At 38.4% G+C, this 17,140-nt stretch overlaps 1 protein-coding gene across 1 annotated transcript in view; it reads right to left on the reverse strand.

The window, feature by feature from the left end:
* Positions 1-17,140, reverse strand: part of KIFBP (kinesin family binding protein) — a 35,857-nt gene that overhangs the window by 8,121 nt on the left and 10,596 nt on the right. Inside the window, exons 2-5 of the mRNA XM_058543302.1 lie at positions 15,109-15,207; positions 5,874-5,953; positions 5,374-5,557; positions 2,440-2,524 (exon numbers count right to left, since the gene is read on the reverse strand). Of these exons, the coding sequence (XP_058399285.1) occupies positions 2,440-2,524; positions 5,374-5,557; positions 5,874-5,953; positions 15,109-15,207 (448 nt within the window). The remainder of the gene's footprint in view (positions 1-2,439; positions 2,525-5,373; positions 5,558-5,873; positions 5,954-15,108; positions 15,208-17,140) is intronic.

Below are 17,140 nucleotides of genomic sequence, written 5' to 3' on the forward strand. Positions count from 1 at the left end.
TTGCTATTAATCCGCATACTTTCCTCTGTGGTCTTCCTTTTGGGTGTGCCACCAATGCCAAGTACCACAGTTACGCTGCCCAGCCCTACAGGGAGAGAATCAAGCTGCTCACCTCCCAAGCAACAAGGAAACACAGCACTGATCTAAGTCACCAGTGGTTTGGATTGTCTCCTTCAGATGAACATCCATTTCAGTAGAAAAAGTGGTTTTCATCCCAAACAGTAAAACTTTCTACCTGGATTCTCTTACAAGGAAACAATGTACAGGTGACTCTCATTATTCATGATAGCTATGTTCTATAAAATTATTGTGAACACTGAATTGCGAATGCTAAACACTGCTCCTAGGAGAAATATAGGAGTAGGTTCCTATGAGCTTCTGGTCACAACATTTTCATTAACTGATCGATATGTAACCTTATTTTATGTGTTCCTGTTTAAAGACACCTTATTTAATATGTATTGTTGACTCATTAACACTGAACTCATTGCCAAATAGCACTATAACTCGTGCCTGAATGAAGCTTATCTAACACTGTATTTTCTCCGTAAGGCACATCACAGCCTTCACGTGCTTAGGAACACTAGATAGCACTTCAGCTCTACACTTAGGGGCCATTTTAAACAATGGAATCACTGTATGCACGAAAATGTAAAAAATGTGGCACTAAATAGACTGCAAAAAGGATACTTATTTACAGTATGAGAGCTGAAACAAGAAGGCAGAGTGTCACCTTGTTCAACCCCAGCTGGGAATGTGCACCCTGGTTGACTCAAATTCTTTGCTGTTCTGCACATCTGTAAATGACCAGAAAAGTGCCTTGGTACTGACTTTGGGGCTACAAGTGAACTGTAATAAGTAGAGGAATTCGCAAATATGAAATCCACACATAATGAGGATTGACTGTACTTTGGAACCTGCACTTAGATATGAAGTCCTTGATCTTTCTTTTTCAGAAATGGCCTGTGGATCTGGGTACTTGACTTCGTTAAGGTTTGGAAGTAAAAGTTACTGGATGATATCTTACTAAAATGTGCTCAGGGGCCCTGTGTGGGCAGGTTACTGATTTTATAATGGAAAATACCAATCTTTTTTTTTTAATTGAGGTGTAATTGACATATAACATTATATTAGTTTCAGATGTATAATATGATTCAATATTTGTATATATTGTGAAATAATCACAGTAAGTCTAGTTAAAATCCATCACCATAGTTACAAAATTTTTTTTTCTTGTGATGAGGACTTTTAAGATCTACACTCTCAGCAACTTTCAAATATGTAAATACAGTATTATTAACTATAGTCACCAAGCTGTACATTACATCCCCATGACTTAATTATTTTATAACTGGAAGTCTGTACCTTCCTCTAAAGATTTCCTTCTTTGTATGGCTGAACATTCCATTGTATATATATACCACGTTTTCTTTATCTATTCATCCACCGATGGACACAGGTTGTTTCCATGTCTTGGCTATTGTAAATAATGCTGCAGTGAACATGGGGGTGCAGATATCTTTTCGAGTTAGTGTTTTCATTTTCTTTGGATAAATTACTCAGAAGTGGAATTGCTGGATCATATGGTAGTTCTATTTTTAATTTTTTGAGGAAACTCCATACTGTTTTCCACAGTGGCTGCACCAATTTACATTCCCACAAAAAGTGTACAAGGGTTCCCTTTTCTCCACATCCTTGCCAGCACTTGTTATTTCCTGTCTTTTTGATAACAGCCATTCTAACAGGTGTGAGGTGATAGTCCACTGTGGTTTTCATTTGCACAAATACATGTTAACTGTGATTTTTAAGACTAAATAAAACACTATTATAAAAAAGCTAGATTTTTGGACACATAACTTATGTAGTATTCCAACCAAAAATGTATAATCAGAATCTTAGCATAAGGAAAGACCAAACACCACTTGATGAAAATTCTGTGAAATAACTGGCCTGTATTTTTCAAAAATTCTATGTGATAAAAGAGAAGGAAAGGCTGAGGAATTGTCCCAGCTTAAAGAAGATTAAAAACATGTGACAACTAAACTCAATATGCAATCTTGAACTGGATACTCTGGTACTAGAAAAAAATTGCTATAAAGGACATTATGGGAACAATTAATGAAACAGAAATATGCACTATAGATAAAAGAAATGTATCAATGTTACAATTCCTCTTCTATGTGTAAGAAAATATTCTTATTCTTAGGAAATACACACTGAAGTATTAAGGAGTAAAGAAGCCTAATGTATGCAATCTTCTCTCATTGTTCAAAAAAAAAACACAATGTGCTTGCAAATGAGGCAAATATTAAAAATTGGTGAATTTAGAAGGGCATATGATAGTTCTTTGTTCTGTTCTTGAATTGTCTAAAGTTTAAAATGATTACAAACTAAAGTTTTTAAAAAGCTGTATAAGGAAACATGCACACATAAACTTACTGTCTTCTGTGGTTGGCATCTTTCCAGTTTGACTAAAAATGACATTAGCAGCTGATAAACAGTGCCTAGCCTCCATAAAGCATAGCTGTTGAGGAAAAAAACAAGAGTAAATGCAATTATCACACAGCCTTATTTGTAATTTATATTTGTATAATGGCTTTTATAAGGGAAAAGCTATAAAGTCAGGTAAAAATCACTACTAAGTGATTTTTATACAGCAACTGTATAGTTGCTGAACATTAAGAAGGTATTTAAGACATATTATAGTGTAATCTGGTTAAAAAGCTCCCTCAAAGATTAAAATAACAATGCCCCCAAACTCTTAATAATAATCCAAACTTGCAGAAAGACAACTGCTGACTGAAATTTAGCTTTCCTCAAGTAATCAGTAAGTATACAAGAATGGCTATCACCCTAGACTCAGTGCCTCAGTCTTTTAGGTTCAGTCTAAATAGCCAACGTTCCATGCACAATAAATTCTTAACCCATTTACATTGTCAGAGGACTTGAAGATTTAATTCATTTTCTTTTTTTTAGGTTTAGAGGTTCCTTTTACATCTACCATTCAAAGGCAAAGAAGGATAAATTGTGATAGGAAGAGATTCCTGTCTCCTAAAATCTTTGGAATTTACATGTAATGATGCTTCCCACCAAGTTTTGAAGTCAACAGATTTCCACAGGCGAACTTTATGAAACTGCTTTACCAACACACTTGAAGGCTTCATAATTCAAATCTGGGCATGGTAAACTTCTCAAACACTTAGGGAAGATCTCCTTGTTAATATAAACACTTTGCATTTGTCATGTAAGTCACAGGACCACCCAGCAGAAGTACAAAGTTAAAGTCCAACTTTTAGTTGGAAGCCACCCTCATTAAATACAAGGTCTACTTCATATTAGTAACACCTGATTTTGCTAAGATTTTTAATGCTTGGCGATGACTTTAAAATCTCAGTATTAAATGTCTCTCTCCACTATGGCAAATTCAGAAGCCATCTTGAAAATAGCTGGGCACCATGTGTAGTATCAGGCCAGCAACATCTATAAATCAAAATGTTGGTGTTAAACCCCGAGAACCAAAAGAAAGTTAGTTTATATAAAGAAGCCTTAATTGTCCCCCTACAGTCTCTTACTCATCAATATCACTTCAGCTTTGTCCAGACTGGCTCCCTGTGAGCAACCACTGCTAGAACAGTGAGTGCCCTGTGCCCTCTAGGTGGCTGGTAAATGTGAGACTTTAGCACCCTGCAAGGTAGGGACTCACCAAGTAGCAAAACCTTATCACTGGAACCAGATGAAGATGACAGTGATATAAATGACAATTGCATTTTTTAAAAACATGGTTCAAATCTCTCTTTTTGCAATATAACTTAGCTAGCTGTAACAAAAACTTATAAAACATTTTGGTAGAAAAAATAAAAGCACAGGGTGGGGGAGGTACACATGACAATTATTGCATGCTCCACATAAGCAATGCTTAACAACTTTAAATTTTTAATTACACATTACATTAATATCTAGATATCTTAGTACTATTAATATCCATGGAGTTTTAAGTGTTAATTAAAATCACAGTGAATATGTCATTTTAAAGTTGCTAAACAAAACAAACAAGGGGCCTCCAGAAGCTATAAAAAAGGTGCCACAAGCAGAGGCACCAGATAACACTCTTTGATGATGACCACAATGAAATGGATTCATGAGAGTTAGATTTAACTGAATGCTCTGATATATGCAGGAGCATTACTTACACGCTTGATCTTAGACCAAAGTCCTAGAAGCGATGCTGCAGTCACCACAGCCCTTTCTCGCCTGCTAATAGCTTTTCTGAATGAAATTCTGTGGGACAATACTTTAAACATAGGGCGCATTTACAGAACCAGCACTGACAAAAAGCTTAGAAAGGATAAAGGCCCAGTAAGGATACGGCAGCAGGCAACGAGAGAGATCTGAGAAGGAACTCTGATAAGCAAAGAATTACCAAAATTTCAGAGAGGCTTGTGAAATAGAAATACAAATGAAAGTAATTTCTATTGCTGAGCTATCTTATTAAGGATTAATAGCAAATCTGGCTGGGAAAGGTAGCTTAAAAGTGTTTTAGCATTAAAAATTCTTAAGGACTAAAAGAATAAATAGGTCAATTAAGAGTACACCAACATGATTCTGAAAACAACTAAGAAGCTCAGATTTGTCCCTGTGTAATACTCCAGAAGAAGTACATCATACAGACCTAGAACTGAGCAGAGCCATTTCCAGTATAGAAAAATTATTATAGAGGAGTTAATTCTAAAGAGCTGAAATGTGTCACATGCTTTTATCAAAGCCCACATTTAACAGTCAACTTCCTCAAATTCTCATAGTTACCAGACTACCACTGCATAAAGATAAAAGTTATATCTACAAGATAAAATCTGCAATTTAAGGTAACATCTCACTAAAATGAATTGAGATAGCGTGCCTATATCAAAAAAGAATTGGTCTTAGATAACATGTAATTTTAGGCGCTAGCAACATGTAAGACAATGATAAAACTCAGTATGTTAAGATTCAAAAGGATTAATGCAACAAAAAGCTACAAAATTTTAGTACACTAGCAAATTGGGCTGCATTTTTCTGTCCAATTTACATCATAAAATATAAGCTACCTGTTTTTAATTTTATTTATTTCTCTTCCTCCAAAGCCCCAGTAGATAGTTGTATGTCATAGCTGCACATCCTTCTAGTTGCTGTTATGTGGGACGCGGCCTCAGCATGGCCGGAGAAGCGGTGCGTCGGTGCGTGGCCGGGATGCGAACCCGGGCCACCAACAGCGGAGCGCATGCACTTAACCGCTAAGCCACCTGTTTTTAAAAGGTGACCTTGTCAAGGTACTATTGGTTCTATTTTTATACCACTATCGGTAACTTTGTTAGATAACTACTTCCAGAAGCTTACCTTATTGATGTAAAATTGTGACAAGGTAGCAGCATTAATAGCCCACTCTATAGGATGATAGGCATTGTGTTCAAGCTGGCGTTTTAGGGTACTGTGGCAATAATGAGCCGCCTTCTCAAACATTTCCAAATGCTGGTAGACTTGAGCCAGGTAATAGAGGTTGTGAGTATAAACTTTTTCAAATCTATCAAGAAAAAAACCAATATTTGCATAATGGTTTACAATTTATAAAGAACTTGCATATATATTCATCTTGATCCTCCCACCAACCCTTTGAGTTGGGTATGGCTATTGTATCTATTTGACAGATAAGGAAACTGAGCCTCAGATTTGAACGGGGTCACATATCTAGTACGTGGCAACTGGAGGTTTTAATCCAGTCAAAATCCACATTCTATAACCTTTATGAGTGCCTTGAAAGAGAAAACATTGTGCTTTTTTGAACAATCATCTACACTATGTGGAAATACCTGTGAGGGCTGATTTCTAGACCTACTCACCTTTTCGATCTCTCTTGTTCAGCAAGTTTCTCTTCTTCAGGGAGAAAATGCTCAGTAGGATCCAGAGGAGGACTCCCAATCTACAATTAAAGAAAAACAAACTCGAAAATTTTACTGCAAACACCAAGCGCCCTCCCCTGGAGGAACTGGAGAAATCACATTTTAAAAGCCCAATATACTTCTTTACTAGTTCACTTTCATGTTACCCAAGAAGTAATGTTCTTAACCATAAAATCTAGAAGAGTCAAACAAATAAAAAAAGATTACCTACAAGCTCATACCTGACAAAATTTTAAACTGCCGTTGCAGGTGAATTTCAAATACACTTAAAAAAAATCTACCAATTTGCTTTTAGAGATGTGTAATTCTAAGTATTTAAAGTCTCAATTTTGTCTGGTAAAAAAAAACTCTTTTAAAAACCTATATAAGGGGCCGGCCCCATGGCTTAGCGGTTAAGTGCGCGCACTCCGCTGCTGGTGGCCTGGGTTTGGATCCCGGGTGCGCACCCACGCACCACTTGTCCAGCCATGCTGAGGCCGCGACCCACATACAGCAACTAGAAGGATGTGCAACTATGACGTACAACTATCTACTGGGACTTTGGGGAGAAAAAGGGAAAAAAAGGAGGAGGATTGGCAGTAGATGTTAGCTCAGGGACTTTGGGGAGAAAAAGGGAAAAAAAGGAGGAGGATTGGCAGTAGATGTTAGCTCAGGGCCAGTCTTCCTTAGCAAAAAGAGGAGGATTGGCATGGATGTTAGCTCAGGGCTGATCTTCCTCACAAAAAAAAAAAAACAAAAAAACAACCTATATAAGCACAACAAATAGGAAAAATATACACGTCCTTGTTCTAAACTGACCACCAAAGAAAATCAAATAAAAGTTTTTAACATTTATTCTAATATCTTTTCCTCAAGGGAACAAGAAAAGTATATAGATTACCCTCTTTCAACACAGGGACATTAAAACCTGTGATTCCATTGTTTATTGCCTTGGGCAAGTCACCCAATCTCTTGTGCTTCTGTTTCCTCATCTATAAAATAAAAATGATAGTTCCTACCTCATAAGGTCAAGAGGATTCAATGAGTTAATATGTGTAATCACTTATAATCCCATCTTAAGTTTTCCAAAAGAGCAGAACTACTTAACCTCTGCCTCATTTTATTTCTATGAGATGGTTCCATCTACAAGCCCATCCTTGCTTTAAATTGAATTCACTTAAACTCCAAATAGCAACAATGCTTTCCATTAAAAAAAAATGTGATCTTACATTATGGATGCAAACACTAAAATCATCAAAACTTGGGCTCCTAGAATTCACAGAAAGTGAAATGACCAGGAAGCAAGGCCCAAGGCAAACACAATAGATAAGAAATTCTTCCGAGACCTCCTCAATAACTCTGAGGGCTGTTTAGTATGCTTACCCGTCTTGATGAGGGGATTAATCAATGTGTTATTTTATGTACGTGCTTCACTGTTACAACCAGCACAATTTATACTTAATACTAACAATTAAATCAGTCTCTTCTCTTAACCAAAATAGAGGTATAATTAAGTACAAAGAGTTTTGCTATTTTATGTTTCCATATTAATACTAGTTTTTAATGAAGTATTATAGATGTTTAGTACCTTCACATTTTAAATTAACAATTCCATGTATGAGTGTGAGCCTAAAATCATGAAAGGAGACTAACATCTCAATTGGCTTTGTGGTGCTCTACTCCTCTTAGCACTTTAGGAGGAAAGTTAAAACACCAAAGTAGAAGAGCCGACTTCTACAATTCTCCAATTTGGGGATGTAGTCCTCAGAAAAAAGTTGTTAAGGGCCTATAAACACATATTCTAAACGTACATTCTAAAATTCCTTGTGAGTATAATTAACATGTTGGTTTGCTCCAATCTTTATCCTCCACGGGAAGCCTGTTATGGGCGGAGACCATATTTTATTCATATTTGATTCTCTAGCATTTTGCATAGTACCTGGCACACAGTAAAAACAATAAATGTCTAGTAAATTAAACTGACAAAGCAAATAGATATGCTCAGGTCTATGCATTCTTCTTATAGCACATTCCTTTTATCTGCCATCTTCATTTTGGTATAGATATGGGGGTCCTCTCTACACTACACAATTCTTTTTCTTTTTTTTTGTGAGGAAGACTGGCCCTGAGCTAACATCGGCCCTGTGCCGATCTTCCTCCACTTTATGTGGGAGGCCAACATAGCATGGCCTGACAAGCGGTGCGTCAGCGCACGCCGGGGATCCGAACCCGGGCCACCAGCAGCAGAGCGCGAGCATTTAACCGCTACGCCACGAGGTTAGCCCCACACTACACAGTTCTTAAAGGTGCACCTCACACTTGTGTTTTAGACTGAGCCCAACTACTAAGTGAGGCAGTAGAAAATGGTGGTTAAAAGTATGAGTCCTCGGGCTGGCCCCGTGGCTTAGCGGTTAAGTGCATGCGCTCTGCTTCTGGCGGCCCGGGTTCGGATGCCGGGAGCTCACCGACACACGGCTTCTCCGGCCATGCTGAGGCCCCGTCCCACATACAGCAACTAGAAGGATGTGCAAGTACGACATAAAACTATCTACTGGGGCATTGGGGAAAAAAAAGGAGAAGGATTGGCAATAGATGTTAGCTCAGAGCCGGTCTTCCTCAGCAAAAAGAGGAGGATTAGCATAGATGTTAGCTCAGGGCTGATCTTCCTCACAAAAAAAAAAAAAAAACACCACATTGAGATATCATCTCACACCTGTTAGAATGGCTGTCATCAAAAAGACAAGATAACAAGTGTTGGCGAGGATGTGGAGAAAAGGGAACCCTTGTGCACTGTTGGTGGGAATGTAAATTAGTGTAGCCACTATGGAAAACAATATGGAGGTTTCTCAAAAAATTAAAAGTAGAACTACCATATGACCCAGCAATTCCACTTCTGGGTATTTATCCAAAGGAAACAAAAACACTAACTTGAAAAGATATCTGCATCTCCATGTTCACTGTAGCATTATTTATAATAGCCAAAACATGGAAACAACCTAAGTGTCCATCAGTGGATAAAGAAAATGTGGTGTACGTACAATGGAATATTATTCAGCCATAAACAAAAAAGGAAGGAAATCTTGCCATTTGCAACATGGATGGACCTTGAGGGCATTATGCTCAGTGAAATAAGTCAGATAGAGAAAGACAAATACCATATGATCCCACTTATATGTGGAATTTAAAAAAAAACAAATTCATAGATAGAAAGAACAGATTGGTGGTTGCCAGAAGCAGGGTTTGGGGGGTGGGTGTAAAGGGTGAAGGGGGTCAAAAGACACAAACTTCCAATTATAAAATAAATAAGTCCTGGGGATGAAATGTACAGCATGGTGACTATACTTAATAATACTGTATTGTATATTTGAAAGTTGCTAAGAGTGTAGATCTTAAAAGTTCTTATCACAAGAAAAAAAATTACAGATATGTGTGGTGATGGATGTTAAATAGACTTACTGTAGTGATCATTTTGCAACATATACATATATTGAATCATTATGTTGTACACCTTAAACTAATGTTATATATCAATTATATCTCAATAAAAAATATTTAACATAAAAGAGCAAACAAATCAGCAAGAAGTCACAAACTTGAGTAAATAAATGTAAAAAGGTATTCAGTGAACACTTTCAAAAGAGAAAATAATGGGATATAAACATTTAAAATTAATCTCTTTAATCAAAGAAATTCAAGTTAAAATGAGACCATTTTGCCTTTAGTATTAGCAAAGATTTTTTTTTTAGCCATATGAGGAAAAGTAGTGAAGGAGATGAGAACTCTCATACATCAGTAGAATAAGAGTACACTGGCAGTCTTTTTGAAAAGCAATTTTACAATGCATGTCAAATGCTTTTAAAATGGTCATTCTCCAAATACTGTAAGGCAACAGTTAAATGTAGAATTTAAAAAAAAATATATCAGGGCCAGCCCTGGTGGCCTAGTGGTTAAAGTTCAGCACACTCTGCTTCAGTGGCATGGGTTGTTTCAGGGCACGGACCTACACCACTCGTCTCTCAGTGGCCATGCTGGGGCAGTGACCCACATACAAAAAGAGGAAGACTGGCAACAGACGTTAGCTCAGGGCGAATCTTCCTCAGCAAAAAAAAAAAGGTGAACTAATAGAAACAGAGAGCAGTATGATGATTGCCAGGGACTGAGAGGTGGGGGGAAATGGGAAAATGTTGGTCAAAGGCTACAAACTTCCAGTTATAAGATGAATACATTCTGGGGGTCTAATGTACAGCATGCTGACTATAGTTAACTACTGTATTATATACTTGAAAGTCGCTAAGAAGAGTAAATCTTAAATGTTCTTACCACATGCATAAAAAAATGGTACTTATGTGAGGTGATGGACATATTAACTAACCCTATTGTGGTAATCATTTGGAATATATCCATGTATCAAACCATCACATTGTACACCATAAATTTACACAATGTTATATGTCAATTATGTCTCAATAAAGCTGGAAAAAATTTAAATAAACAAATAAAATATTCCTCTGGCTTATAAGATTTTGTCTCTTAACCACCCCCACCCAAAACCTACTAAGAAGTCTTCATAACTATAGAATACATTTTCTTTCTTATTATTCTATATTTGAACTATTTTAGGGAAAAAAGAACTCCTTTATCTTAACACAATAAATATTTAACTATATTACCTTGGAAGCCAGCATGGTAGAGTAGAAAGAACAAGAATTTGGGGTCAAACCAGATTTAAACCCTGATTCTGTCACATAGTATACGTTAACCTCACTGAGTCACAAATTCCTTACCTATAAATGGGAATAACAGTACCCACTTCATAGAGTTTTTGTAAGCATAAAATGTATCCTGCTTAAGTACTCAATAAACATTAGTTTTTATTAGCTACATCTTCTAAAACGAAAATGTTTGTTTTTATTAGTTATATCATCTACTTCATCTTAGCGAGGCCTTATCATGAAAAAATGTCAACATAGTTGTAATCAAAGTGTACATATGTATTGTATACATTTTCCATGTACTGATGATCCAAATATTTATCATTTTAATGGTTATATCTTCTTCCCTTTTATTAGTGTACCATAGTTTACTTAACCATTCTGCAATTATTGGATATGTACAACATATTTTTATGACTCTGCATTAACTACATTATTATCTGATCCCCACATTTCTGTATCATTGAGATAGGAGGGTTATCCCCGTCTTACAGATGAGGAATGGGTGGCATAGAAAGTTTGATTTCTCCCAAGTCAGTTAGCTATAACCACAAGTCAAACTAGAATCCCAGGTCTCCTATCTTCAAATTCAGTGATTTTCTCCCCTTTGTTTAAATCTCTCCTTTACCTAGAACTATATTTTTTATCTGTAGGTTTTTTAAAAATGACATTCTAATTTCTGCCACCATTAGGTCGATAATTTATGAAATATTAAAAAGATTTTTAGGGCCAGCCCAGTGGCAGGTGTAGTGGTTAAGTTAGTGCACTCTGCTTTGGTGGCCCAGGGTTTGCCGGTTCGGATCCTGGGTGTGGACCTAGGCACCGCTCATCAAGTCATGCTGAGGCGGCGTCCCACATAGAGCAACTACGAGGATGTATAACTAAGACATACAACTATCTATTGGGGCTTTGGGGAGAAAAGGGAAAAAGGAGGAAGATTGGCAATAGACATTAGCTCAGGGCCAATCTTCCTCAAAAAAAAAATTTTTATTTAGAATTACTAATTACTGATTAATACTAAACAAGTAGAAAACCATATAAGCTTCTAAACTTCTATAACTGAACACTATTTTTTATATTTTTAAACTGAAATCCTCCATTAAATTCACTCAAGCATTCACACAGTATAATACTGTTCTTTTTTTGGTTGATCTGGATGGACAGATGGAATACCATTTGTTATTTCAAGAAATAGGTACTGTTCTAGATGCTGGGGATACAGCAGTGAATACAATAGTAAAAAATATCTTCGTCATCGTGGAGCTTACATTCCAGTACTGAAGAAGGGTGATAAATAAGATAAATCACTAAAGTAAACAATATGTTAGGGGCCGGCCCGTGGCTTAGCGGTTAAGTGCGCATGCTCCACTACTGGCAGCCCGGGTTCGGATCCCAGGCCCACACCGACGCACCGCTTCTCCGGCCATGCTGAGGCCGCGTCCCACATACAGCAACTAGAAGGATGTGCAACTATGACATACACCTATCTACTGGGGCTTTGGGGACAAAAAAGGAGGAGGATTGGCAAAGGATGTTAGCTCAGAGCCAGTCTTTCTCAACAAAAAGAGGAGGATTAGCACGGATGTTAGCTCAGGGCTGATCTTTCTCAAAAAAAAAATAAACAACAATATGTTAGATGGTGATAACTGCAAAACAGAAACATAAAGCAGGAAAGAGGGACAGGAGGTGTTAGAGAGGGTGGATGGCAGTATTAGATGGAGTGGCCAGTGAGTCCTCCCTGGATAGAAGACATCTGAGTCAAGATCTGCAGGAAATGAGGGAGTGAGCCAGGCAGACAGCTAGGGGAAGAGCAGTCTAAGCAGAGGAGGAAGGTAAGTGCAGAAGCCCTGAGCTGGGAGCTTGTCGGGTGTGCTTCAGGAACAGCAAGAAGGTCACTGTAGTTAGAGCAGAATGAGACAGGGAAAACTAGTAGAGGATGAAATTGGAGAAGTAATGGTAGCCTGATCAGACAATGTACTTGTAGGTCTTCATAAGGTCTTTTATTTTTATTTTTTTTATGAGAGAGATCAGCCCTGAGCTAACATCCGTGCTAATCCTCCTCTTTTTGCTGAGGAAGACCAGCTCTGAGCCAACATCTATTGCCAATCCTCCTCCTTTTTTTTTTTTTCCTCAAAGCCCCAGTAGATAGTTGTATGTCATAGTTGCACATCCTTCTAGTTGCTGTATGTGGGACGTGGCCTCAGCATGGCCGGAGAAGTGGTGCGTCAGTGCGCGCCCGGGATCTGAACCCGGGCCGCCAGTAGCGGAGCGCGCACACTTAACCGCTAAGCCCCCGGGCTGGCCCTTCATAAGGTCTTTAGAGTCTACTCTGAGCGAGACAGGAAAGCCATCAGAGGATTTTGAGGAAAGGAGTGATGTGATCTGATTTACCTTTGAACAGGGTTAAGGAAACACTGAAGGGGGGCATGAGATTAGGAAGACCATTAGGAGACTACAGCAATAATCTCGGCAAGAGATGATGGTAGTTTGGATCAGGTAATAGCAGTGGTCTGATTCTAGATATAATTTAAAGGTGAAGCCAAAGGGTCTTAGACTGGATAGAGAGTGTGAGGAAAAGAGGAGTCTCCAAGGCTTTAGGCCTCAACAACTAGAAGAAAGAAGTTGGTGTTTAAGCAAGGGAGGTGGGGAGAGGAAGGGTATCAGAAGCTCAATGTGAGACAGTAGTTTTGGAGATATCTTCTCCATAAATAGTGCAAATGTCAAATCAACAGCTGGACAGACAACTCTGGAATTAGAGAGGTACAGACTGGGAGATAACGTGGGAGTTGTCCGCATGGATAATGTGGGAGTCATCTGCATAGGGATGGTATTTAGAACTAGGGAATGAATGCAGATGTAAAGAGGAGACGTTCAAAGACTGAATTCTGGGTACTCCAGTGTTCAGAGGTGGGGAAATAAGGAGGAAGCACCAAAGCCTGAGAAGAAGGAAAAACAGACAAGTGGAAGCTAAGCAAAAGAAGTGTTTCAAGGAAGAAAGACTAATCAACTATGCCAAATGCTACCAATAGGTCAAATAAGATGAGGACTAAGAATTCACCACTGAATTTAGCAACATATAAATCACTGGTGAACTTCATAAGACACTGATTCTTAACTCTGAATTTGAAATACCTCAAAATATCTGGTTACTTAAAGGAGTGCTACACATAGCCTCAAAACAAAATTAACTGAAATCCATTTCAATTTTAGAAGACTGCCAACCATTTTTTTTAATAATTTTATTTTTTAGAACAGTTTTAGGTTCACAGCAAAACTGAACAAAAGGTACAGAGTTTTCCTACATACCTCCTTGCCCCCACAGATGCAGGGCCTCCTCCAGATTGCCAACTTTTAGTAGGTAATTTATTAAGGAAATGGATGGTAACACAGTGGTTTGTTACCTTCGTAGAGCTGTGATCTGCTAAAATAAAAGTTTTCAATCTAGGCTCCCTAGAGCCTTAGAAGCTCTACAGCCCCTCTCTTGTACTACCACAGTGGGGAGGGAGGAAGGGATCTGTAGTGGGTTGGGCTCAGGGTCTTTCTAACCTGCTTAATCAGAGTTGCTCAATCACTTTTTATATATTGCATTTCAGAAGGATTTCAGAGGCGGAAAAAAAAAAGTCACTGAAAACCACTGCCCGGAAGCAGTCGTTCTCAAAGTGCTGTACCCAGAAGCAGCATCAGCATCACCTGGCACCTTGTTAAGAATGCAAATTCTCAGGCCCCAACCCAGACCTACTGAATCAGAGTCTGGGAGTGAGCATTCTGTTTTAATTAGCCCTCCAGGTGATTCTGATACATGCCGAAATTTGAGAACCATTGCCTCAATGATCTCAGATATTTTGCTTAAGTATTTGTTTGCTTTCCTTTAATCCCTGCTACTCTCAGTGGAAATCGAAATAGAATTTTTAGATTATAAATGAAAATATGCAAATATCAGTATCTTAGGATGACACTAGAATAATATCTCCAATACAATTATATTTGGACAAAGGTTGCCATTAGACCCTATCCAAGGATTATTTTTAAGAACCCTAAAGTCTTTAATATAAAATAATTTCAACTATTAGGTGACCACCTAGACAGCTCTATAGAGAGGTCCCTGAGTATACTGAAGAATCATATATATGAGTGATTATGAGTGAGGAATTCTTTTTTTTTTTTTTTTTTGGTGAGGAAAATTGGCCCTGAGCTAACATCTGTTGCCAATCTTCCTCTTTTTGCCTGAGGAACATTGTCCCTGAGCTAACATCTGTGCCAATCTTCCTCTGTTTTGTATGTGGGATGCCACCACAGCACAGCTTGATGAGCAGTGTGTAGGGCTGCGCCCGGGATCCAAACCCACAAACGTACCCCGAGCCGCTGAAGCAGAGTGCACAAACTTAACCACTATGCCACCAGGCCAGCCCCAAGTGAGGAATTCTTAACATCAATTGTTGACTAATTTCAGTCAAAACTTAAAATTTATCTGACATGCAACATACCTCTTTCATATACTGATTATACAGCACTTCTGATGATTCTAGGTAAGCTTGTGCAGTTTCAATTTCTTCTCTTTCAGACCACAAGATACCTAGGTTATTCTGGAAAATAAAGAAACGAGAAATAAATAATGACAATATAAATCTTCCACTTGCAGTAAGTTTCATAGTCTCAAAGTCAATATTCACCTAATAGTACCAGAGTCTGATTAACAAATTAATTATTCATAATAATATTGTCCTCATTTAGTGGTAGGCAGCTACTAAGTTGGATCCCCAATGACCCCTGCCTCCTGGTATTCATACCCTTGTATAATCTCTTCCCCTTAAGTATGGACTGGATTTAGTGACTTGCTTCTAACAAACAGAATATGGCAAAAGTGACAGAAGGTCTCTTCCAAGATTAGGTTACAAAACACTGTGGTTCCCTTTTGGGTGCTCCCTTCCACTTGTTCTCTCTGAGGGAAGCCAACTGCCATGCTGTGAGCCACCCTATGGATAAACTCACGTGGCAAGGAACTGAGGGAGGTCAACAGCCAGGAAGGAACTGAGGCTCTCAGACCAACAGCCTGTAAGAAACTGAATCCAGTCAACAATCATGTGAGTGAGCTTGGAAGCGGATCTTCCCCGAGTTAAGCCTTCAGGTGCAGCCCCAGCAGGCCAACAATCTGATGAGAGACCTTGAGCCAGAGGCAACCAGCTAAGGCATGCCTAGATTCCTGATATAATACAAGTTTGTTGTTTCAAGCTGCTAAATTTGGGGGTAAAATGTTACGTAGCAATACATAACTAATATACATAGAGACAAAGATGAGTCAGAAACATATAATGCTTTCAAAACATCTACAATCTCCTCCAGAGATCTTTTTTTTTTGTGAGGAAGATCAGCCCTGAGCTAACATCCATGCCAATCCTCCTCTTTTTGCTGAGGAAGGCTGGCCCTGAGCTAACATCTATTGGCAATCCTCTTCCTTTTTTTTCCCTTTTTCTCCCCAAAGCCCCAGTAGATAGGTGTATGTCATAGTTGCACATCCTTCTAGTTGCTGTATGGGGGACGCCGCCTCAGCATGGCCGGACAAGCAGCGCGTTGGTGCGTGCCCGGGATCCGAACCCGGGCCATCAGTAGAGGAGAGCGTGCACTTAACCGCTAAGCCACGGGGCTGGCCCCCCAGAGACCTCTTAAAAAAGGAAACATTCTCAACAGTAACTGTTTGGTTCAAGCCTGAAGAAAGGGAGATAAGCTCTCAAATTCCAATAATTCAAATTATATGATATGAAAAATCAGAAGATGCTACATGCCTTTCCTCATCAGTTAAATCAGATTCCTAATGTTTACCATTTCAAACTACAAAACATTTGTTTATATTTTCCAGAGTTCTTAAAATTACATAACTTTATATCCAGTCCCCAATCAAAAATTCTTCATTGGTAGTGTCTTTTCTTGTATTGATCACTTCCTTTTGATTTCCAGAGCACCAACTTCCTTCTACTACCATGAAGGCGGTAAAGAGAAGTTGATTAGATTTGGGGTTATACCCTAAATAATATTGCTAAAACTAAGCCACTTTGCTCCCTGCCACATGACTCTTTGTCAGGCTCTATACAGGGCAAATCAGGCCCATTTAGATGGTCAGAACTCAAGACAGGATGCCTAGCTCCCCAATGAGGTTAGACTGCCTCCCATCCCTTGGGAAAGTCCTTCAGGCACAAGAATACTTCTAAGGCTGGGCTTCTACCATCTTTTGCTTACTTCCCTAGGGAAGGGAACAGGATAAGGAAATAGAGTTTTTAATGCAGATTCTTAACCTGGGGCCCATGAACCCACAAGGTATACATGAAGAGAATTCAGAGTCTATAAACGTGGATGGGGAAAACATTACAAATTTATTTTCAATATGTTCTACTAAAATTTAGCATTTCTTCCAATTATGAATTCAGAAAACAAAATGCAACAGTATTACAGTACCTGGGATTTTGTGACCTATAAAGTAAAAAAATCTTCATACTACAGTTTTCAGATATCTCAAAATATCAT

Source organism: Diceros bicornis, chromosome 6 (genome assembly GCF_020826845.1).
Source record: "Diceros bicornis minor isolate mBicDic1 chromosome 6, mDicBic1.mat.cur, whole genome shotgun sequence".
Classification (NCBI taxonomy): Eukaryota; Metazoa; Chordata; class Mammalia; order Perissodactyla; family Rhinocerotidae; genus Diceros; species Diceros bicornis.